The sequence below is a fragment of the Chaetura pelagica genome, unplaced genomic scaffold (genome assembly GCF_000747805.2).
Source record: "Chaetura pelagica isolate M959 unplaced genomic scaffold, ChaPel_1.0 scaffold343, whole genome shotgun sequence".
Classification (NCBI taxonomy): domain Eukaryota; kingdom Metazoa; phylum Chordata; class Aves; order Apodiformes; family Apodidae; genus Chaetura; species Chaetura pelagica.
Window position 1 is genome coordinate 1649569 of NW_009952873.1, and position 23540 is coordinate 1673108.

The 23540-nt window shown below is 37.5% G+C and overlaps 1 protein-coding gene across 1 annotated transcript in view; it reads left to right on the forward strand.

Moving 5' to 3' along the window:
- WNK1 (WNK lysine deficient protein kinase 1) overlaps positions 1-23540 on the forward strand; it is a 105546-nt gene that overhangs the window by 2288 nt on the left and 79718 nt on the right. The window contains exon 2 of the mRNA XM_009995222.1: positions 6-473. Coding sequence (XP_009993524.1) covers positions 6-473 — 468 coding nt within the window. The remainder of the gene's footprint in view (positions 1-5; positions 474-23540) is intronic.

The window sequence follows — 23540 nt, forward strand, 5'->3', positions numbered from 1 at the left end:
TGCAGCCCGCGGCGTCCTCGGCCCCTGTCTCGGGAGGCAGTGCCGCTCCCTTGGTCTCTCCTCCCGAGTGTGCCAGCCAGACCTCTTGCACCGCTGTCAGCGCCGCCCAGGCCCCCTCGCTGCTGCAGCAGCCGCCGCCGCCTGCCCCGCTTCCCCTCGAAGGACAGTCTGCTCAGGAGCCCCCAGCTGCAAAGGATGCCGCCCAGCTGCTGCTGCCCAAGGAGGAGGAGGACGAGACAACCGCGCTACCCCCCACCAGTGGCGCTGGCATCGTCTCAGCTGCCAGCCGGGAATTTGAGGAGCGGAGAGCACAGCAGGAAGACATTGAAGAGCTTGAGACCAAGGCAGTGGGCTTCTCCCCCGATGGCCGCTTCCTGAAGTTTGACATCGAGATTGGAAGAGGCTCTTTCAAAACTGTCTATAAAGGACTGGATACGGATACCACTGTGGAAGTTGCCTGGTGCGAGCTGCAGGTAATATGAGTAACATTTGTGAATTACCGAAGTATAGCCACTCTCCCAGGTGCTAGGCTGTGTGCTTGAAAGAGGTAAAATCTGCCGACTTGAGGTCGGCTGTATTCAGACAGGCAACTGCACACCTTACCTGAGGCACTCCTGGGGAAGAAAGGTGCAGCTTTTCCTTCGAGTCAGTTTGCCTTTTGGTTATTTTAAATTCTCTGTCTCTGAAGACTTTTAGCTTTATCAGCAGAAAATATACTACGGCTCTCAGTGTCTTGCATTTTACGCCTCCAAAAGGTAGCTTGGAGGATTGTAAACATACTTATACACAAAGCTTCAGGGAAGCTGATGGAAAATCTGTAAGTGAATGTCAACTAGAGCTAGCATTAATTTATAAACTTTTTTTTTTAGGTGATATTCTTAGAAAAAAAATTAAAATGATAATTTCACAGACATTTCATATGTTTGTTGTGGTGGATTCTTGTAGGAGGCAACTCTAGAATATACACAGAGTCGTGTAGTGCATCACATGGTTTAGGTTTGCAAAACTATTTTTTCTGGAGTTCGCACTTGATTAGAGGCACAGGGAAAGGAGGGAAGTAATTGTTACCTTTCTGAAGCTTAGAAAAAACCCCAAAAGCTTAACCATACCAAATGATGGGCAGATTGAACTGGATTAAGACACTGTTCTGCCAAGAATTTGACCTGAGCAGGGCCAGAGTTCTGTAGAAGTCCAGTCTAACGATGGCAAAAAGACTCATAGTATCACACGAGTCAGAGCTTGTATAACCAAGACACAGGTTGCTGTGCAACAACCTTAAAATAAGTGGGAAGAGCTTGGAGTACCAGGAACAAACACCTGGTATACTAGTTTGTTTTCAAAGCCTCAGCATTAAATTAAGAGGACGTTGCTTGCTTTTTAGTGTTGGGTTTTAGTGCAATCTATAGAGAGGGCCATGTCATATGGCTTTATTATTGTCTGTGTTCCCATCCAATTTAAGGCAGACAAAAGAGCATTGGACCAAAATTCCAGAAGTCTTTGAGGGGTTTTTAAGCAGTTAGCTGCTCACAAATGATTGATTGCAGTGACTGTACCAAAACTCTTTTCCCTTCAAAAGCAATTTTACAGTCAAACTGAGAAAATTTATAAAGAGATCTCTCAATTTGTATTTGTATTTGCTTTTGGTTGATTGTTCATGCATTCTACCAGTGTCTTGGCTGGTTATGTTACTGGTTTTATTCTACACCTGCTCTGGAAGTAAGCTTCCAGTTTTCTTTGTTACCCTTAAGCATGCCCCCCTCCTCCATGCTAGCTATATACTTGCTGTGGCACATGTTTGAGCACTAATTTATATCAAAAAAGTGAATTTTTCCAGTATTGGGCTCTGCTTAAGCTTTTTACATGCAGTTTGAACTGATAAGTGATTAATCGCCCACCAAAATTATACTACTTTTATTTGAAACGTTCATCTTTGCAATTTTGGAGTTTCTTTAACCCCTGAAATCTGTTTTAATCTTCACACTTTAGTTATTAATCAGAAACTATTGTCAGCTTGGCATCAGCCACTTTTCACTAACATTGCTTCCGTTCAAGTGTTATAACCATCATCAGTACCATGTGGAGAAACTCTTTAAAGAAGCACCTTCTTCAAAGTAATTTATTAAAGAAGCTCAGTTATAAAGGGCATGTTGCTGATCTTTCAATTAGTTGAAGAATGTAATGAGTAATGTTTAAAATGACAGATTGCAAAAGACATCGATGAAAATCATTGTAAAGGGGAAATTTTGCTTGGTAGTTAACTACATTCAGAAATACCTTGTGGGTTAAATTATTCTGAAGGCTGTAACTTCTCTTCAGGAGACTTCATATGAACTGACAAGTTTAAAACACGTATAGAAATTTTTTAACTATTGAAAGTGTTTGCTAAAGGAGCTAGACTATCATTAGGGTATTCTAAGATTAAGGCCTGTTTTATTGTTTGCATCTAGAAATTAAAGGTGAAACTTGGTGTTTGTTGGTATAATGAGTACCTCCTTTTCTTTATCTAAGAAAATTGTTGGCAGGTTAGTGATACTCATTGTGCATAATTTGTATAAACATACAATCTGGATTCACAAAGATGTACTGAGGCTTAAGTGTTATTGATGTTCCAGAATGCCATTGTTTGAGGATTGGTGAACCTTCAAATTGTAATTATTTTTAAAGACATGTGAATTATTTTTTTCCATGCTATAGTCCACCAATTGTAACTGACTGATGGTTACTTTTGTCTTGAAATAACATTCCTTTACAATAGAAGAGCTTTTCTTCTCTGTATTCATGCTAGCGAGTGTAGGTGTTCCACCTCTCCTCAAGTCTTCTAAGCAGTGCTACTGTAGTGCTGCTGGAATGAGTCTGCTTAGCATGATTATGCAGACTAAACTGTGCCTCTGCTAGCTTGTCCAAAGTTGACAAGGGTGTATCACAGTTCTTCACTGCAAGTTGTATAACTGTATGGGGTGACAGCTGTGTAATCTTTGGGTGTATGCTCTTTTAAGGCTTTTTGAGCATACCTTGAATGCTTCAGTTTCTTAAAAACCTCTGCTGTTTGGAAGAAAGTGAGATGTCAGCTGCTTTTAGTTCAGTTAAAATTCAGTGTTTAAGTATTGGAGCAAATTCTGTAGTAGGAATCTTGTGGTGGTTTCTGGTGGAATGACTTTCTAATGCTGAATTATGCAGCTGTACCTAATTTTTATGTATGTGCTCTGTAGTGATTAAGTGTAGAGTGTGAGAATATGAATACACTTCCTTTCAAAGGAGCATTGGATGCTGCTTATCGAATGCAGGCTGGGTTCACAAGCTGCTGCTGATACTCTGAAGAATATTTCTGCATATCCTTTAAGATGGCTTTTGAACTGTGCTGTAATGCACTCATGTTTGACCTGGTGAACTGCAAAAGAAATGGGAGGAAGAGCTGAAATTCTATGGGTGATGTCATGGTGGTGTTATCTCCAGCAAGGGCGATCTTGGTCAAGACTAGTTTTGTTGAGCTGTGGAAGACCACAAGATTTGATTTGAAAAAGTCAAGTATTTCAAGGGCTCTTATAGGTGTGTAGCAAAATTGTAACAATGGTGTAACTTATGAACTATTTTAATTTGTTGCCTATGTGAAGTAAATTGTAACTGAATCTAGTTTAACTATTGGATGTGAGTATTTCAATGTGAAATACCTGCCCTACTGTGAGTGTAGTAGAGCTGTAGAATTAAGCAGCAACTGCTTTAGGGCCAGTGCTCAGCTTCAGTTACTGCAAGGCAACTTTTAGTGTAGAGTTAGCCTTCAAATACTTTTATTCCCATTGTATATATTAACCTCAACTCTATTTATTCTTAGTCAAGTGTGCCTCCTACTGTTGTCATTAGTACATCTCATAAACTGAGTGTCGTAGTAGTTAGGGTTACTGCCTTAATGGTCTTAAAGCAGGTAAAAGTTGGCAGAAGGAGTTTTTCTATTTTAATTTAAAATTACTCTTCCTGAACATACCTTTACATACCTTAGCATACCTGTTAGTCTTTTAAAATTGCATTTCTGAGCGGTGAGTCTTTTGTCACCTCTTTGCAATTCAGTTAACATTTTGGCTAAAATCTGGTCCCTTTTCCAGTTTCAAAAAGTTTATCTATGTTAAGTAATACTCATGCCAAAGGTGGCAAAAGTCACAGCTGACCATAAAAGCCAAATCTTAGGGGTTATGTGTCATCCTCTGAGTCCCTGTTTCAGTATGTGTTGATTTTAAATCAGGATTGTCATTCAACTTATGGTTTACATAAGGGTAATACAATACAGGGTGGTGCGGTCACTTGCTAGACTGCAAAATCATATTTCTACAATCGCTGCCCTGGATTCTGTCATTCAGATCAGTAACTTTTCAAATATGAAATTGCACTTGATGATACAGAAGGACAATTGGGCTTTTTTTGCAACTGTGTGTTGTTGAACATTTGAAGACTTATGTTCTTTTATTTGGACAATGTCTTCTCTTAAAGGAAGCGAGATTTAGAAACAGTTACTAGAAAGATGCTTAATTGAAAATGCAGTTACGGGCAAACTGTGTGCATTGGAGAACCGTATAGCTTGCCTAGCTTGTGCTAAATAACTCCTGTCCTTTGTATTTCTTTGTCAGGAAGAGTAGGTTGGTCACTTAGCAGTTATTGTTCATGGATGGGTTTTCTTGCTGATATGACACTTTGTCATTCTTTCTTTAGTATCAGTGCAGTGTTAGGTTATTGTGCTTAACATGTGAGCTGCTGAAGGGGGAGAAGAGGTTGAGGCCTGTCTGCAAGTGAGGTAGAGCATTTGGGGATAAGAAATGAGTCCTAGTCGTAAAAGTGGTACAAGAAGAGTGTGTTTATCCCTTACTACTTAGAGGGGAAGCTGAATGTGAATTTTGCAACTAAAGGTATCCAGTCTTCGGAGTAATAAACTAGTGTATGTTACATATGTGCAATTCTGTTGCAAGACCAAGTGTAGTGTACAAATACTCCAACTTACGAATGTTTTTTTTTCTTTACATAGTAGCAATGAAAAACTGAGAAGTATAATGCTGAAACTCACTGTGAACCATGAGATTCTCTAGTGCAGTCTGGTAAAAATGGTAGTGCAACTCGTCATCACTTTATTACAGGAAGTAGTGAGGTGCTAAATAATATTTCCATATGTCAGAATTTTTGAGTCTTAGCAATATATAAAAGTTAATTTAAAAGTAACAATACAGGAAGTTGCTTGGATGTGATGTATATCTTCTAATGACACTTCAGATTCAACCGTACCTTTATCTCGTAGACTTAAAAATCTATTTAGTAATGATTTTTAGGTCAGCAGACAACAATAGAATGTAGTATCTGTACTCTGATATGTATGCTCCTACAGACTCACCACAGTAAATATCAGCTTACTGAAGTCAAATTATGACTCTTAAAAATCTCTTTGCTTTCTGAACTGGCTGAGCTTAGAATGTTTCAGAAGCTGCATGTTCAAGTCTGACAACCAAAAAAGGTCTTGTAACACAACTGTGGTATCCTGTAGTTTGTGTGTTGGTTTTTTTTTTAAAGCTGGTTGCATATTGCTCACTAGGAGGCCTGACTGCAAAGGTCCCGGTTCTGATGCACAACTGTATAGCTGCATATAAAGCAAAATGGAAAATAAGATCAAAGCTTTTATGCATCAAGAAGAAGCTGAGAAGTGTGGACCTGGAATTCATCTGTCAAGTACTGTTGGAAATCCATTACATTCTGCTAGTTCTGGAGGAATAGTCAAAAAGTCAAGAAACAAAGGAGACACACATTCTTTGAAAGTTCTGTGGTTTAATTCTGAACACTTTAGAATATACTTTATAAAACTACTCAGTATGGTGGTTCCCATGCCTCCCCTGTACTTCACATCAGTGTTTAAAATAGCTCTACTGGTCTGTGAGCTTAACTGTATGTGGCTGCAGCCACTGTAACAGCAGCAGTGGGCTTCCTGTTCATAGCTATGCCTGGGTTGGATACATAATTGTCACAAATGTAGATTAATAAAGGTATGTGACAATCTCTGTGAACATCCTTCTGACCTTAGTTAACTCTCTTTGTTAGAAGCTCTACACATTCCAAAATAGTGAAAGCTAAAAGCTGCAAAACCACTACTGTATAATCAGTTTATAATACTTTCAGGTTACGCTGGATTTCCAAGTGTCTGCAAGTGTGAACATATGGGGAGTTTGAAATGTTGTGCAATAAAGTCTAAATTTTCTGTTGATTTTCCATGTAGGGCAGAATAAATTACTGGTACTTACTGGCTTCATGTATCTGGTGTGAAAATTACTTCTTTGGCTAAGGAGCAAAACCCAGCCATATTCTTGAGTGTTTGTGCTGTAATTGATACAATTGACAACTTGATAAATGGCATGGGAAAGGAGCCAGACTAATTACCTGCAGAAGTATAAACAATGATCAGGCTCCCTCAGACTTTACAAAGGTGACCCTGAAAGAGAGAAGGGACCTTTAAAGTACATTCTGGAGCTGCAGCTGTTGGGAGACCTCTGCTTGGGAGAATAATCTTACCTCAAAGGCATATCGCTTTTTGGTTCAATTTGTAACTGGCTGGTTGCAAGGCAATAAATACAATCAGATAAGTACATTCTGAAAATGCAGAATTTCTTATGAAAATAAGCAGGTTCTTATTTGTCAGTTCAGGTAGGTTTGACATCTGCAGAAATAAATCATAGTTGTTGAATTTTGGAATAAAAACTCTTAACTCCATAACTAGGCTTTTGAGGTCTATTGAAAAGTATCAGGACTATAATCTTTCTTTGAAAGGGGAAAGAGTCTCCACCTGATAAAACTCCCTGGAGATATCCTGTATAGAGTCCTTTGAGAGCTGTCTAGCAGAGTAATAAATAAAACAAGCAGTAATAGATCTGTGGTAGTCTCCATGGATGCAGTTCATGGTGCAGTGCAGAATCAGTGTCTTTTGGTTAACAACATCACTCCAGGCCACATGTTTAATTTTTTCTTTTTCCTTTTTTTTCTGTTGTTCTTTCATACCAGCAGCTTGTTAAACAGCACAGCTCTGGCAATCACCAAGGTTCTCTGTTCTGCATTGTGATGTGCAGTGGCAGTCTTGATATTTCCTGTCATGCATCTCTTCAGAAACTCTTGCTTTCTGTAAAGATTAGCAACTTTTTTTTTTTTTTTAGATATTGCTAGTTGGTTCTTCCAAGTTGTGGTTGAGTTGAAATAAAAGTTGAGTATTTTTCTTTTTCAGTCTTTAAGTTGACATCTTCAAGTTTGTCTCAGTCTTGGGAGTTATTAGCTTATGAAAAATGGAGGTGCAGACATAATAGCTGTAACATTTAGGCTATATGGAAAAAAAAAAAAAGCAAGTTTGCAATGTTTCTGCAGCTGGGCGTAAGTTTTTCTCTTGGCAAAGAATGTGGTGGGTTTTTTTAATAACAGATGGTAGAAGGTTACTGTTTTTGACTCTTTAAACTTCAGATAACGATTCCTTGGTTTTAACATGACATGTATACACCATGTCTGGAAAAACACTCTTACAATGTGCTTGAGACAATTCCTATTTTAAATAGCTGGATTTGTAGTGCTGCTTGAAAATTGATTTCTCAGAGCAGTTGAAGGCTTTTATGCAACATGAGGCATCTGAAAATCTTTTCAATTATGGTGTTCAAATTCTTGTCCTAATGAATGAGACTCAACTTTTTTTACTGATTTCATATATATTTTTGTGAAAGCTGCTTACAGTCAGTTCCCGGGACTTTCTTCTAGATGATTTAAAGAATGATTCAGGCTATGTATCAAAACCTGAGCAGTGTTTGAATGACTCTGGTCAAGATACTTGAGGTATCCTTTTTTCTACCTTACTTCCAACTTCCTTAGCTTCTTTAGGAATTGTCATGCAAGCCCTTCTCAATGTGTGGTTTTGGTTGCCCTCATTATTCCCCTTGGGAGAGCCAGGGGCAGTGAAGAGGTGGCTAGAATTGAATCTGTGGCTCACTTCTTTTATGGGCACAGCTTGCAGCAAAAGATGAACTTTGTGTTAATGATCTGGTTTATGTGAGGCTATTCTCTTAACCCAAGAGGAGCCTGGAGATATCCTGTATAGAGTCCTTTGAGAGCTGTCTAGCAGAGTAATAAATAAAACAAGCAGTAATAGATCTGTGGTAGTCTCCATGGATGCAGTTCATGGTGCAGTGCAGAATCAGTGTCTTTTGGTTAACAACATCACTCCAGGCCACATGTTTAATTTTTTCTTTTTCCTTTTTTTTCTGTTGTTCTTTCATACCAGCAGCTTGTTAAACAGCACAGCTCTGGCAATCACCAAGGTTCTCTGTTCTGCATTGTGATGTGCAGTGGCAGTCTTGATATTTCCTGTCATGCATCTCTTCAGAAACTCTTGCTTTCTGTAAAGATTAGCAACTTTTTTTTTTTTTTTAGATATTGCTAGTTGGTTCTTCCAAGTTGTGGTTGAGTTGAAATAAAAGTTGAGTATTTTTCTTTTTCAGTCTTTAAGTTGACATCTTCAAGTTTGTCTCAGTCTTGGGAGTTATTAGCTTATGAAAAATGGAGGTGCAGACATAATAGCTGTAACATTTAGGCTATATGGAAAAAAAAAAAAGCAAGTTTGCAATGTTTCTGCAGCTGGGCGTAAGATTTTCTCTTGGCAAAGAATGTGGTGGGTTTTTTTTAATAACAGATGGTAGAAGGTTACTGTTTTTGACTCTTTAAACTTCAGATAACGATTCCTTGGTTTTAACATGACATGTATACACCATGTCTGGAAAAACACTCTTACAATGTGCTTGAGACAATTCCTATTTTAAATAGCTGGATTTGTAGTGCTGCTTGAAAATTGATTTCTCAGAGCAGTTGAAGGCTTTTATGCAACATGAGGCATCTGAAAATCTTTTCAATTATGGTGTTCAAATTCTTGTCCTAATGAATGAGACTCAACTTTTTTTACTGATTTCATATATATTTTTGTGAAAGCTGCTTACAGTCAGTTCCCGGGACTTTCTTCTAGATGATTTAAAGAATGATTCAGGCTATGTATCAAAACCTGAGCAGTGTTTGAATGACTCTGGTCAAGATACTTGAGGTATCCTTTTTTCTACCTTACTTCCAACTTCCTTAGCTTCTTTAGGAATTGTCATGCAAGCCCTTCTCAATGTGTGGTTTTGGTTGCCCTCATTATTCCCCTTGGGAGAGCCAGGGGCAGTGAAGAGGTGGCTAGAATTGAATCTGTGGCTCACTTCTTTTATGGGCACAGCTTGCAGCAAAAGATGAACTTTGTGTTAATGATCTGGTTTATGTGAGGCTATTCTCTTAACCCAAGAGGAGATAATTGCAACAAGATTATCACAGATGTGATGCTGTTTTTCTAATAAGCCAGAGTAAAATAGCTGGGACAGAATACAGAATAATTCAGGTTTAGTTCTTAAACATATTCTGAACTTTTCACCTGGTGATGACAGGTGCATTGCACATACCCAGATGATTCTAATGCAATTCCAGATTTGCCTGGGTAATTCCTGGCAGCACTGTATGTTACTTTGCAAGGCTTACAAGCAACTTAACATGCTTGTGTTTTCCAACAAAGGAAACTGCAGCCAGCTAAAAAAGATACTTGTGTGAAGGTATTTTTTACTTCTTCCGGAAGATGTTTAAATATTAATATCTACATAAACCAGTAAGAAATTTTTACAGGGATAACTAATTCTAAATTACTCAGGGAGGCAAGCTTACCAAGCTTGGATTTAGCATTTTAGGTCTAAGCGGAATCTTTGGGATTGCTACCTGCATTCTTAGTTTAGAAATTCTGTAAAAAGTCTGTTTGTGTAAAAAATATGCCATTTGTCTTGTAACTAGCTTGACACTTGTGATGTATTAGTGACAGTGGAACTAATGCCTTGCCCAGTGCTGTGTAGGGGATTCAATTTCTTTTTGTACTCGTGCCCAAGGATATGATTGTAAAATCACCTGCTTCATCTATTGTCAGTAGTCTGGGCTGCATTTTTCTGGGATATCTGTTCTCAGGACAAGATTGCTATGGTGCTTTTCAAGTTTTCTAATTTTGTGCATGGTTAGCAGGAGCCCTTTTAGCATTTTTAGTGTTTCAGATAAGATTAAAAGAAAGAGGGGACTTTGGGAGCTCTGTTAACTTGTGATGTGGATGCTATATTTTAAGCCATAGTTCAGGATGGTTTGTACCCTGTTAGCTCTGCTAATAAGCAGTAATTGATAGAATTATTTTATAACTGTCTATTGAGCAGCTGTTTTTCTGCTTTAGGAGAGCAGGTGGTGTGGAAAATAAACTTTATTAGACCCCTTACTCAAGAGAAAAGCTTTGTTTCTGTTGAGCTGTTCTGGATCATCTTTTTAATTTCAATGGTTTCAGCCACTCCTGATTTCATTGTGTCTTTACTTAAAGATAGTGGTCTCTGATAGTAGATTTGTGGCTAGCAACAGAAAGCAAAAAGCTACTAATGGAAAAACTCCTTTAAGTGATTGAGAGTTTGCTACCACCATCTAGAAGAAATTGAAAAGAATAGGAATACTGACCTCTTTGTGATTGGGGTAAACCTGAAACAACAATGTAGGAATGCTGAGCTAAGTAGAAGATAGTACAAGGCTGATACCAAGATTTATGTGCATTGTATCAGGTTTTGGGCAGTTAATATGGTCTCATGATAGTTTGACTATCCAACTGATGGTGTTACCCAATTTTACTTGGACACTTTCCTCTCTTACAGTAACTCTATGACTTGTTTCTGCTTTGCTGACTGTTACTGACAAGTTTATGACCCTAATCTGAATGTATTTTGACTGCTTCTATCCTGGCAGAGGCTAATGACATACAAACAATAACCCACAAATATTGCTATTAAAAGCTTCAGCAATGCAGACTGATTATCTTAAGGATCTGCAAATCTGTGTACACTTATGTAATACGCATCTGGTAATGGCAGTTGCTGAACTGTTAGCAGGTTTTGCTGAAATGTTGCAAAATGGTACCATGTCTGTTTTCAAATCTGCTTCTTTAAATTGAGGCTTTTATTCTTACAGATATTTTCCAACATAAACTATTTTTGGTTTGTCTCTTTCTTTATTGAGCTACTTACAATATGCTTGCATTTGGGAAATATAAGTTGTGTATCATATAAAAATGCAAGAAGCTAACTTAATGTGCTCTGCTTTGCTATAGCTGATTTGAACTCTGACCCTTTGAGTTCTCCCTAAAGAAAAAAATGACACTAAACTTGAATTGGAGACTTTGAGAAGCAGTCCATTCAGACAAGTATCTGACGAATAGAAATTGACAACATGTATACCATAGTTGGATGTGGGTTTTTTTTTTTTTGCATTTATTGTGACTTGGGGCTCAGTGAGTTTGTTAGGTTTGCCAGGAACAGTGTGCTGAAAATAGAGAAACTACAGAAAAGTTTGATAAAAATACGACTTTAGTTTTAGCATGTTTTTTCTGTGGTTTTGTCTACTTCCTTTACATGCAGCCTGAGCTTTTTTCTGCAGACAAAAGCAGGATGCATTTCAGGTTATCTGTTCCAGGGGTGGGGTGCGGGGGATTATGCAGGGCACCTGAATTTGATTTTTTTATTTTTATTTTTTTTACCTGTTGATGGTAACTGTGAGCCAATTCAGGTGATGCTGTAATATCTTTTGCATATCTCATTATACAGGCGTAAATGTATCTGAGAAGTTCTGTATTTACCCTCAGGAATAAAAAAAATAGTGAAGAGGCTCTGGGTTGCTGCCTAAGACTTAAATGCTGCAGTACGTTAATAGATTGTGCATCATCTATAAATGAAGTTCTACCATAAAAGCTGTCTTTAATTCTTAAGCTTTGTCTGGGAAAATGTGTCTTTATCTTATGGACTTAATTTGGTTTTGTAGATTACCTGCTTCATGTTCAGTGCATTTCAGTTGTGGCAAAAAAAATAATTATGAGAAATCTGAGGAGAATGAGCAAGGAATTTTGGCTTCTCAAGTTGTAGTTATCTTGTGTTTGCAGAAAATAAAAATGAGAATTCTGGTTCAGGTAGTATTTGTGCTCACAGTGAGTTTCATGTACAGAACAAATACAAGTAGGTAACAACTGCTTTTTGAGGGACTGCATTTTCTGTTTGTGTAGGAGAACAAATCTTTCCAATTGCTTTAGGTTGTAATGCAACTATCTAAGAATGGTCCTATACTTCGTAGTTTGTGCCTTTGTGTGGGTGTTAGTAATGAAAAACCAGTTTTGTCCAAACGAGCTTCTTGATTTATTCAGCCAGTATGCCTCTTTAAACAAAACTTGCTACAGTCAGATTGGATTAATACAGCCTAGTATCTTTTACCATTGACTTATTCTTTGCTTTTTTGGCAGATTTGTTATTTTTCTTATAGTTGGTGTCCTTAGGGTTTCCAAGGTGCTTGCATAGATACATCAAATAGGATGTATGGCTTGTGAAACTGTATCTATTGGGAGGCTAAAAAAAAGTGCCACAACAGTACTACAGCACAAATTACAGAACATCAGTTCAACTGGGCATGACTAAATTTATATGATAGCACTTGGAAGAGGAAAAATAGCCAGTTATCATGTCTGTATCTTGGGACTAGGGTTCAAAAAAGTGTGTGTTTCTTTCTCCCACCCACTATGAAATCTCACTACTTAATTTGAACGAATTCCAGAAAAGTAGGCAGAATTGAAGTTTGATTTATTTGTGTTAGAGACTCTTAAATCTGTCATTACTGTTGACTTCAGTGGTTTCTTCTAAGGAACTCAGAGCTGAAAAAGCATTTACAGGACAAAGGTGAGAAATAGTAAAAAAAGCCTTGTTTCTTGTGATGTGCATGACATGAATTTTGAAGTTTTAGGACCAGACAAATAAAAAAAAATTGAGTCTGAAAATTACCACTCCTGCAGCTAGTTCATGAAAGTATCATTGATACAATACTTGTACTAAAGTTTGTGAGTTTCTTCTCTGCTTTTTACCAAAATACCTCCCTTTGTATTTTTATTTTGGTAAACTCTTATTGAATAAGCTACCTAATGTTGACGTACCTCAGTTACTCAATTTTTTACAGACTTGTAGGTTAAACACGTGTGTTATTTACCTGACCATGTTTTAATGACTATTTAAATTTTGAGCTGTTTAAGTGATGTCAGTAATGATGAAGATTTTGTTGTTATTTATTGTGAGCTTTTTAGTATGTTGTAATGGATTGTGGGCCTGCATGTTTTGTCTCTCAGGCAAAATTTTTAAACATAATTTAAGTGTTCGAAAAGTTTTTTTGAACTGGAGAGACATCTATCCCAAATCAGCACCTTTGGCGTGGTTAGTGGCAGAGTACTAGCTTTTCCAGAAGGTTTCTGGGTCTGTTCTCCAACATACATAGGTGCAGAACTCTAAAATACTGAGTTGAACAAGAGAGAGCAGTTTTGCAGTGTACTGCTGCCCCAAATACAGAGATATTGGGAAAACTCCTAACATACCTACTCTGAATGTTTTCTTCTTGATAAACCCATACTGTAAAATGCCATTATTTATTACTATCTGGGAGAATGCATCCTTGGATTCTGAACCATGTAAGTGGAAGAGTTTTGAGTTGGAAATTGCTGATAAACTGATTCAGAAGAACCTGCAAGAACTCTGGTAGTCCTTTTTTTCACATGCTGGTGCAAACAGTAATTATTTTGAATGGTGAAGCCAAGATATGTTTCAGTTCTGTGAGGAAAGCTTAAGTAGCTTTAGATTAGGTTAGGCTAACAAAAAAATAAGCCAGGATCAGCTGTGCTAAAGCAGCTAGCTGTACTTTGAACATGAGTAAACTAATTCCCAAAATTCTTTTAGTGGTGGCCTCTGTTACTCACTGTTATTGCAAATTGCTGGATGGTGTTCTGAATGGTTTAACTGAAGGTTTGCTTCACTGCAGTTCTTCAGTGGTTTGACCTCTTGTCAGGGAACAGATGTGGCTTCCAATGTGGCAGCTTGTAAGATAATACTGTATTTCTGAAGTATGCTTGTGTTGTGTGATTTTACTGTTGTTTCACATTCAAGACTGTATGGTGCTCAAGTTATGATCTTGATAAATTTTTGCAACAAACCACATGGTTTGGGTAAACTTGTAAAATTTGAAGAAGTGCAACTACTCTATCTGAAATCACTGGTACATACCAGGTAATGACACAACTGGCAGGCATGTTAACTAAGTTGGTGTGGATGAGTGCAGTTAGAAAGCATCAGGCTGTAAGCATATTGATGTTTTAAGTATATTTTGTCACTTAAGAGGAATATGAAATCTGAGGAAGTTGGCACTGGAATTTAGAATGGAAAGAATGAGTTGGTTTATGATGTAGAGAACTATTTTCCACTTTCCCTTTGACTTCTGTCCTTATCTTCTCTGGCAATAATATGCAGGGAAATGGTATCTTTTGTTTTTCTTGTTCCTGTATGGGAATGGTAATTGTTCTTTCTTCTTACCTGTTCAGGAAGTATTCTAATTCCTCCTCCCCAACAAAACACTGTATCAGTCATTGCCAGTATAATTTTTTTTTCCCCTTTATTTTCTAACTTCGGCCTTCCTGAATTCTCCTGTGATGCCTGTATAAACCATCTGGCAAAACAAGGAATTTTTTTATTTTTTTTTTTTCCCCTCCTCCCGCCCTCCACTCTGGAATGAAACAAATTTTGTATCTGTGTTCTGCTACCCTATGTGGAAGTATAACGAACATGGTTAAAACTTGCATCTAAATTTTGGCTCCTGGAGCTGCCTTCTTCCAAACTTGATTTTCCAGATGGTAAATCTATCTTATTAATGGAAATGTTCTTACAGTTCTCTTGGGAATCTGTCTTATACTGTTGCCTTCTCCCTTCCCCCTTCTCAAGCCAAATCTCTTTCCAGGAAGGAAAAAAAAAAATAAAAATCCATGGACTAGGTTGAGCTTCAGCTGAATAGAGTGTCTCATTTCAGATATACTTTCTGCTGCTTCTCAAATGACCAAAACATAAGTGACAGCTGAGTTGTCTGTTTGTCATGGGTCAAGGGCAGTCCAACTTAGCAGTTTCCCTTTTCCTCTTTCCTGAGTTTTGTTTGGAAGCAGTAGTGATTTGCCATTCCATATAGTCATCCTCCTGTCATGAAGACCAGATGGAAATACGTCAGTTGTTTCATGTATAAATACTCAGCCCAACAGCTGTGAGTTTATCAGAAGTCACTGGGATCACAAGTTGGTGACCAAACTGTTAGCTTAAGAGAGTTGTAAGCATTACTTTTAACTTAAAATAAAACTGTACTGTAAAACCGTTAGAAACAGCCGCTAAAGCTCACCAAAAGGAGGAGGAACAAAGTTGAACTACTTAAATGCAAATTCCTTTTTCAGACGAAGTTATGCTTGTTTTTTTATAGTGTTACAGAGTTCTCTTATACCAATGATCATGTTCCAGCCACTGATACTGTTCCTAAAGTAGCTAAAAGTGTTGTTCTGAGATCTCCTTTCCTTTTTGTAGTTTTATTAGGTAAGAATATTTATCCAGATGACTACCCAGTGATCTTTTGGCCAGTTGGTATTCCTTGGTCTGTGTTTCAATATGCATTTCTAGCAAAAAAACTGAGACACCTGATGTGATCCTAGCTAACAATGAATCAAGTGTAATGAGATTCATAATAAATCTAGTTGACACTGTTAATTAAGGGGGTTAACTTGACTTTACAGGTTGCAAAGGTTTTTTGCTGCCATCCATGTGTGAATAAGCCTTGATTTATGTCAATGATATTCAAAAAGGGGGGGTTGTTGGAAGTCTGCCAATGGCCATTGGGTGTTTGGTTGTAAAGTGCAATGTGTTGCATGGGCTGCTGAGCATAATGTGAAACAAAGTGCCATAAAAACAAACTTCAGTGCTAAGTACATGACTGAAGAAACACTTTAAAGGGAGAATGGGCACGGACATTAACTTAAGAGAGCTTCTCTGCAGAAAATGAATGTAGAGCTGAGACATAGTTCTTGACAAGTGAAAATTGGAGTGCATAGGAATGAAATTGAATTAGAAATAGAAATTTGTGACAACTACAGGCTTACCCCAAACAACAGTGAAACTGGCCCTATTTTAGTTGAACCACCTGCTTCTCAAAGGTTGAGAGGATTTGTGCCTGTTCCTCTAAAAAGCTTAGTAGTTCAAAGAGGTACTGAAGATATTTTTAATGTCTATGGTTAACACTTTTAGACAATAGAACAATAAATATAATTGACTGCATGTGCTTTCTAGCTCCTAGTCTCTGCAGGCCTGAAAAAAACTAAAATCAACTCTTTCACCCTCCTACCAAACAAACCCCCCCCAAAAAAAAAAAACCCAACACCCCAAAACCCTACCAGAAAACCTCAAAGCGCTGTCTGGTGGAGTTGCTTTGTCTGCATAGATCTCACTTGCTTCCAGGTGTGTTGTGTTTCGGAAATAGTTTTCTTTATCTACTTCTAAATTCTTTACCAGAACACATGCAACTAATACAAAGATAGCACCACTTCAGTTTGATTCCTGTCATAAGATCCTGTTTCCGATTTTTCCAGCTGGTGTGTACCTTAACCACCTGGGCTACAAATTTTCAAGTCAAATATCTGTATTGAGCTTAAATGTTCAAGAAGCTTCAGCCAATATTTTACAGATGCTTCAGAGGAAAGTGCTTACTTTGTTTCATCCCCTGATGACTTAAGCTTTGTACTTCAGAGTTGTGAAGTGGGAACCTAAAAGTAGTGATGAGACAGATGAGTTATCTTTACACTGAGGAAATATTTCCAAACAAATAGTTTTCAGATAATAAAGCTTTAAAGTAAGTCACATTTTCTAGATTAGATTTACTTGGAAACTATCTTTTTTTAAACTCAAAAGACTTGATCTATGCTTTAGCCTGCTGGTAGTCTGTGTTAGCATCTACACGACGCCATATGTAGCAATTTGTTCAACTTACAATGTGTGTTGGCCTTGGGTTTTACAAATGTATAATTACTTTTTGTACAACATGTGCCAGTCAAACCCTCAGGATGGTAAATGAAAAATAGAAGCTGTACAGTATAATTTGGTTTCTTTGTGTTGTAACTGTTTAAGTTAGTAAAGTTTATTATCCTCAAATGGATTGCTTCATCAGGATGTAATTTTCTCTGGAGGAACAGGAGTTTTCAAGTAGAAAATCTTATGTGTAACATCAACCTCTATTTTTGCAGAAGCAACAGCCTTTGCAGCTATTAACTTCAGTGCTCAGATGGTGGAGAACTAGTTTTGGTAGTTTGCAAACATCTTGGAAAATATACTGCTCAAATTACTTTAGGTATAGTAAATTCAGATCTTGCAAAGTAATTTATTATTTTAAAAGCAAACGTCTGTGTCAAATCTGTTTGCTTTCCCATAGTCTTGAGGGGAAAAATTATATGTAGTAAAATTTATATATATATATAATATATACAGAATATAAAATTATATATAGAATATAATATATATATTTACTAGATTTGTCAAATATCTGAATCCTTTTCTGTCTAATGTATTTTAAAATACAGAAGTTGGTATATTTACAACTTGGTCTTTTAAATACCTTTAGGATTTTTCACATCAAATCGGATTCCTGATATTCAGGGTTTAAGTGAATAGGGCCACCAGTAAATACTATTGTTACACAAACTGCAGAGTTAGAGAAATATTTGGTTTTAAAATTATAGTAGTCATGATTGTGCAGGAGAGGGGGAAAACGAAAGTCCAAAGAAAGGTATGTAAATGAAACAAGTGCAAAAATCTAAACAGTCTAAACCAAGCTATAATTAGAGTAGAACTTGGCTGCTTTTAATTTTATTCTAGTGTTTAGTATCTAGCACATTGTATGGGAATTCCTTTTTAATTAGCTCAGACTCAGGTCTGTGCTATGTCTAATGTTGTTTGCCCTTCCTGGGAAGTGGAAACTTAAAGTACTTGGAAGGAAGGATTGTTAGAAGCTTATAATAGGAAAAGGTAGTTATCCCTTGAATTACCTGGGAATTGTTTCCTCCGTTTTTTTTTAAATGAGATTTTGGGTACTTGAGCCATAGTCTCTTCTGTGGCCTTAAGATTTCTCAATGTCCTTCATAGTCTGTCTGTGGAAAGAACATGAATTTTGGAGAAAAACATCCTATTTCTACAAAGTTGATGACTGCCAACAGATCTTTTGCAAAGTCCTTATTTAGACGCAAGCATACTGAAGTCAGTTGAGATAAGAAGAGGTCATAGTGGCACAAATTTCAGTTTCCATCTTACAGCCTTGTATGTGTGACTAATTGTGGAATGGATTCGTTTGCACTGAGTCAGCAATTCAGTATGTTGAAAGTGCCAAGGCTATCTTGGTTTGGTTTGGATTGAGCATTAATTTGCTCTTCAGATGTAGAGCCAAACCGATTGGTTATGTGAACCTTCAACAGAAGGTGATGAAGTATGCGCCCAGGTCTACCTGATAAAGCATGCTTTGAAATAGCAAATCACAAGAGTTTCTGTGAAATTACTCTTGTTGGAAGCATAGGAGAGATCATTAGAACATAAAAAACTAGGAACCCCTGTAGTCAAAGTGCTCAGGGCAAGAGCAAGCAAGGGGGGAACTGCAGTTCTTTGTTTGCAATTCAGTCTGGATTTCATCACTTGCAAAGTGAATTCACAAGAGGGAATGTCTTGTTTGTGATGGACAGACATGTTGTGGCTCATTGTGAAGAAGCTTGTTCATAAATCTTTCAGCCTGCTAAAAGCGTTGAAGATAGGACTGTGACTCTTGAGACTGATTTTTCTGTCCATCTCCTGCTTATAGGATGGCCTGTTGGTCTTGTCCTGCTTTCAGAGTTGCAGACTCTGAAGTATTAGAGCTCCTGAAGTTAGTATTAACTTTTGAGTTTCAAATCTTGCTAGTCTGTACTCTAATATTTATTTCTGGCTGCTGAAGCCTATTTCCAATATTTCCGTGATGCTGCAGTAGCAGGTGCTTAATGCTTGGCCCTCAATTTTGGTAAAACATTAGAAAGTGAGGAGCAGATTAAGTACTTAGCTTCTCTGTCTGCCTCTTGTGACCCAAACTAGGTTCATTTTTTGGCCTACACTAAAAAACTGGAAGATCTAAGCACAAAACCCTGTGGTGGTAACAAGAAAACTATCTGAAGGTTTTTTCTTGTGTTTTCAGGATTTAAAACTATGTAATGATACTTCCACCTTTTGATTCCCTAACAAAAGAGATCTTAGGGTTGGATGCCAAAGATGCTGTTTCACACAGCTGCTCATTGAAAGTACCAAGGTCTCTATTTGGTTCATAGCAATCTTCTGGAAAAAAAAAAAAAAAAAAAAAAAGAGTATATTGTACTGGTAGGATCTTGAGGAAAAGTTTAAGCTTTCTGAAGCTCTTCAGAAGGAATTAGTGAGATTCTTACTAAGATCTCTAGATACTAAGCATACAAACATTAGAATTTTGATTGTAGAGTTTATCTTAGCACTTTGATTGTTCTTGAAGTAATTGAAGAAAATGTGGGAGTGGTGAGGCAGGATGGGCAAAACAACTGGTTCTTGGGTGCCTCCAGATTGCTGCTTATATGGACTTCATCCTGCTTCTGCTTGCATCGTGTTGCCTGCTAGTTGGACAGAAGACTCTTAATCTCTTGATCAATATGGCTGCTTTAGTAGATAGATACCTGTCAGTAAATCTATCTCGATCTGGTCTCTGCCTGTGAAAAAGGGGTTTTGTGTAGCCTTGGTTGCCTCAAGAGAGAGGATAGATAATTCTAGACTGATCTTTCCAGCAAGAGTAAGCCTGTGTACTTATTAAAGTAGTTCGTGGTGGATTTGAGACTAAAACCATCTCTGAATATCTGTTATCTTTATGATGCTGTTTTTAGCTTAATTTAAATTGTCTTACTGGGGTGTAGTTTGGGGTTATGTGGTAGGGCTAGGAATTTGAACGGAAATACCAAACGTCTCAAATCTACTTATGTACTCATATCCCCACAGAAATGTAGTCCTTGCCACTGAAGCAAAGTGCCAGAAAACTTGCAGCTTTTCTGACAAACCGCTTCTGTTTGAATTTCAACGTCCATGGCTTCTTGTGTGTGCAGACTCTGAACACGTGTTTCAGCTGGAGCCATGGTGCTAAAAATGTTATCTGATAACTTTTCAGCTAAGAAGACTTTTTCAATGTTAAACATGATTAATAATTTTAGTATATGATGCACAGATCATCAGATATTTCACTGTATGGAAAGATAATTTGAATATTTTAAACTTCTTTTAGATGATGCTCTTTAGTTCACAACTAAAATTAATTTTGAAGAGCAGGTGGAGTTCTTCAGTGTGATAAAGTAGGAGGTAAACTGAAAACAAGGAAGTCTGTTTACAGGTTATGATGACCCTTTTAAGAAAGGCTCTTTGGACCATGACATCCTCAGACATTGTAGTTTGTCTTCAAGAAATCCAGTGTTCCTGGTCAAACAATTAAAATCAAATGGCACCAGACCAAGGACAGACAGTGTGTAACTGAAGCACAATGTAATGAGAAACAGACTTTTTGCATAAGCTGTAACAGTTTGATTAGCTGATTCATAGGTTGTGGTGATTATCTGAGGCCTTCTAGGTCATGGTTGGTCCTCTGGCACTGCAGAATATTTCCAGTAGTAATGTTCAGAAAAAAAGATGTAGTTTAATACAGAATAGCCTTGCCATTGGCAGTACTGCCCTATGTGGTCCCCAAATGCCAAGGAAAAAGTCTTGAGTTTTCATCTTCAACTTCCTCTAGCGCTTTTCCCTAGCTGTCTGCTTTGAATCACTTTGGAGATTACTCTGTTGATAATCTTTGGTCTCTGCTGTCTTACAACACTCACTTTTGGTTGTCAAAGTGTTTTCTTGCAGGTCAGCCAAATGCTTAAGATTTTTTGTCCAGCTTCTGTAAAGATAGTCCTGTTATGTCCAAGGTGTGCCTTACTTTATCATAGAGCAAAACACTTGCTGCCTTTATGTGTTGTACCCTCGGTTGTTTTAGATAATAGAAATGACTTGTCTTCCGATCTGCATATCAATTGCACTGTGTTCTCTTGCATCTCAACTAATTTAAAAATTATTCAGGGTAGAGCTGTAAAGCCAATTATGCATCTGGGTGGAGAGTATGCTTCATCATGCCAGTATTCTTAGCTGTTCATCCTACCTCTTGACTATGGGTAAATATTTGAGTGTTTTCTGTCTCCTGACTCAACTATGCTCAGTTTCCTTGCTATGTGAGAGATAATGTGCATATATTTGAGTTTTTAGTGGTATATTTGATTTTGTCAGAAATACTTCTGACTTTGTGAGTAGATTTTTAGATCTACATCTTGTATGGCCTTTGCTAAGGAAGATGTACATGATGCATTGTAATCATAGCTGTCTCTAATGTTTATGGTATCATTGTGAAAGTCTGCAAAAAATACTTAAGTGGTGCAAGAACATGAAAATGGGCATTATGGTAGATCACAGGGAGACTTAATCGTTGATGCAGTGAGGCTTAAAAAATAAACCTGATCCTTCAGTGTGTTTTAGGACTTTCATACTTGCGAAATACTAGTGCTAGCACTAATACTTATGCAAGGTATTCCTGTGACTTCATCTAGAATGCAAATTTTTGTCACTACATAGAACTCACTGTTTCTGAAACTGTCTTTTCCTACATGAGATCTCTCTTTGACTTTGTCTATCTTGCAAGAACGTGCAGAACACCTGGCAACTGTTTGAGGGGCTTATGATGAATCCCTGAAGGATCCTTGAATGAGAGATCTGTCTCTGAACAAGAGATGTCTGACAAGGGGTTCTCTAATGATTATTGTAAGGATTTTCTGTTGGCTGCAAGTATTTGTCCTACACTTCATTTGTCACCCTGTCACAACTTGATAGTAATCCACAATTTTGTAAATTAAAGTAATTTTTTTTTAATGTGTTTACAGAAAAAGATGCAAAGCTGGGAAGAGAAACTCCTCTAATGTAATCAGGCTGCATATGCAGTGTTTGTACCAATGTTATATATAAAGTTGAAGCTAGCATTTACCATAGGCTGAGGTGAGTTCATTTTACAGTTGGAGGCGCGCAGGAGGCAAAATTGCAGGGACTGGTACCTAAATGCTTGTGTAGACAATTTCAGTTTATTTTATGCTGGGATTTTAGCAAGAAAGCTAGTCAGTTCCTGGTGTACAGGAACATTACTAGTTCTAGTGTACTTTGACTGTTCTTAGTACTCTTTGGAGTAGTGTTGACACTTCTGCATGATTTTGAACCAGCATATTGATGCAACTTTTCAGCATACTGAAAAATGGATGTAGCTAACTCTTGCCCTTCTTCAATAGCTTTGTGAACTATTTAGGAAGAAGAATTGTAGTGCATTTTTTTTATTCTCTAAATTGATTTGCCTTTATCAGAATTAGTTAAGGGTTCACCTTAGTTTTCTAGACTTGAGTCAACTCACAGATAGACATGGTCATGCAGAAATATATGAAAGAAAAAGAGCTATGGTTGCACTTTTTGGTGCAATGAGTTAATAAATCTGTAAGGTAACCAGGATGGATTGTGGAGGAGGCTTTTTTCCAGCAGTATTGTTGCTCCCTGAATGGAAAACTGGATTTTCATAGTAAAACTAAACAGAGATGATTTGATGTACCTTCCCTCTCAGTGACAAAGGAATCTATTCAGTGCAAAATGAGAATTGATGTGAGCTTCAAAACTTTTAATGAGGCATCTGAGCCAAGTGACAAGATGGTTCAGCTGGTTAATAGCTCACAACAAATTCAGTTCATCTAACACTTCAACTCTGTAATCAGCTGTATGTAATAAACATAAGCCTTATTGAACTGGTATCAGATAGCAAACCTGTCCACTTATTTTCCATTGATCAAGTAGCAATTCTAAAATGAAAATAGATGATCTCTCTGTTATCATGGATTATTTTTGTATAACCCAGCTTTTTGATTGCTGTCCTTTATGTTCAGTCTCTCAGCATGAATAAACTGAATAAATCTTGTAGCCATCTTTTACTCCAGACTTCTGTGCAAGGAAATATAAATATTGCCTAGAGCAATCCAAGAATAGAAATGACTGAAGCCTAAACAGTTGCTTGCCATTCGTAGACTAGATTCCTGAGAACCTGAGAGATTCCAGAGGAGGTCATGTTTAAACCATAGGTTTCATATCTAGTATTTTCTCTTATTGGTTATATGGAGAGCAAAGGAAAATAAATTATTTATGAAATATGAGTTATAATTCTTAATTTACTCTGAGGCTATGTAGTTTTTATGGCTATATTCTGAAGAGCACAAGTTTCCAAAAGGAAATTGTGGGATTAGGCAATGTACTGATTAGTCTTCGTAATTTTTTTCTGCGGAAGTGGAATTTGGTTCAATTCTTCAGTTTGGCCTACTCGCTTTGCCTATGAGGGTTAGTGCTGCTGTGAGAGGGTGGGGAGAGGAACAGTATAGTCTTGTATTAGTGTTCATATTCACACACAACACAGCTTTGAAAAAGAAGCCACTAATCTAATAGAGACTCACAAGC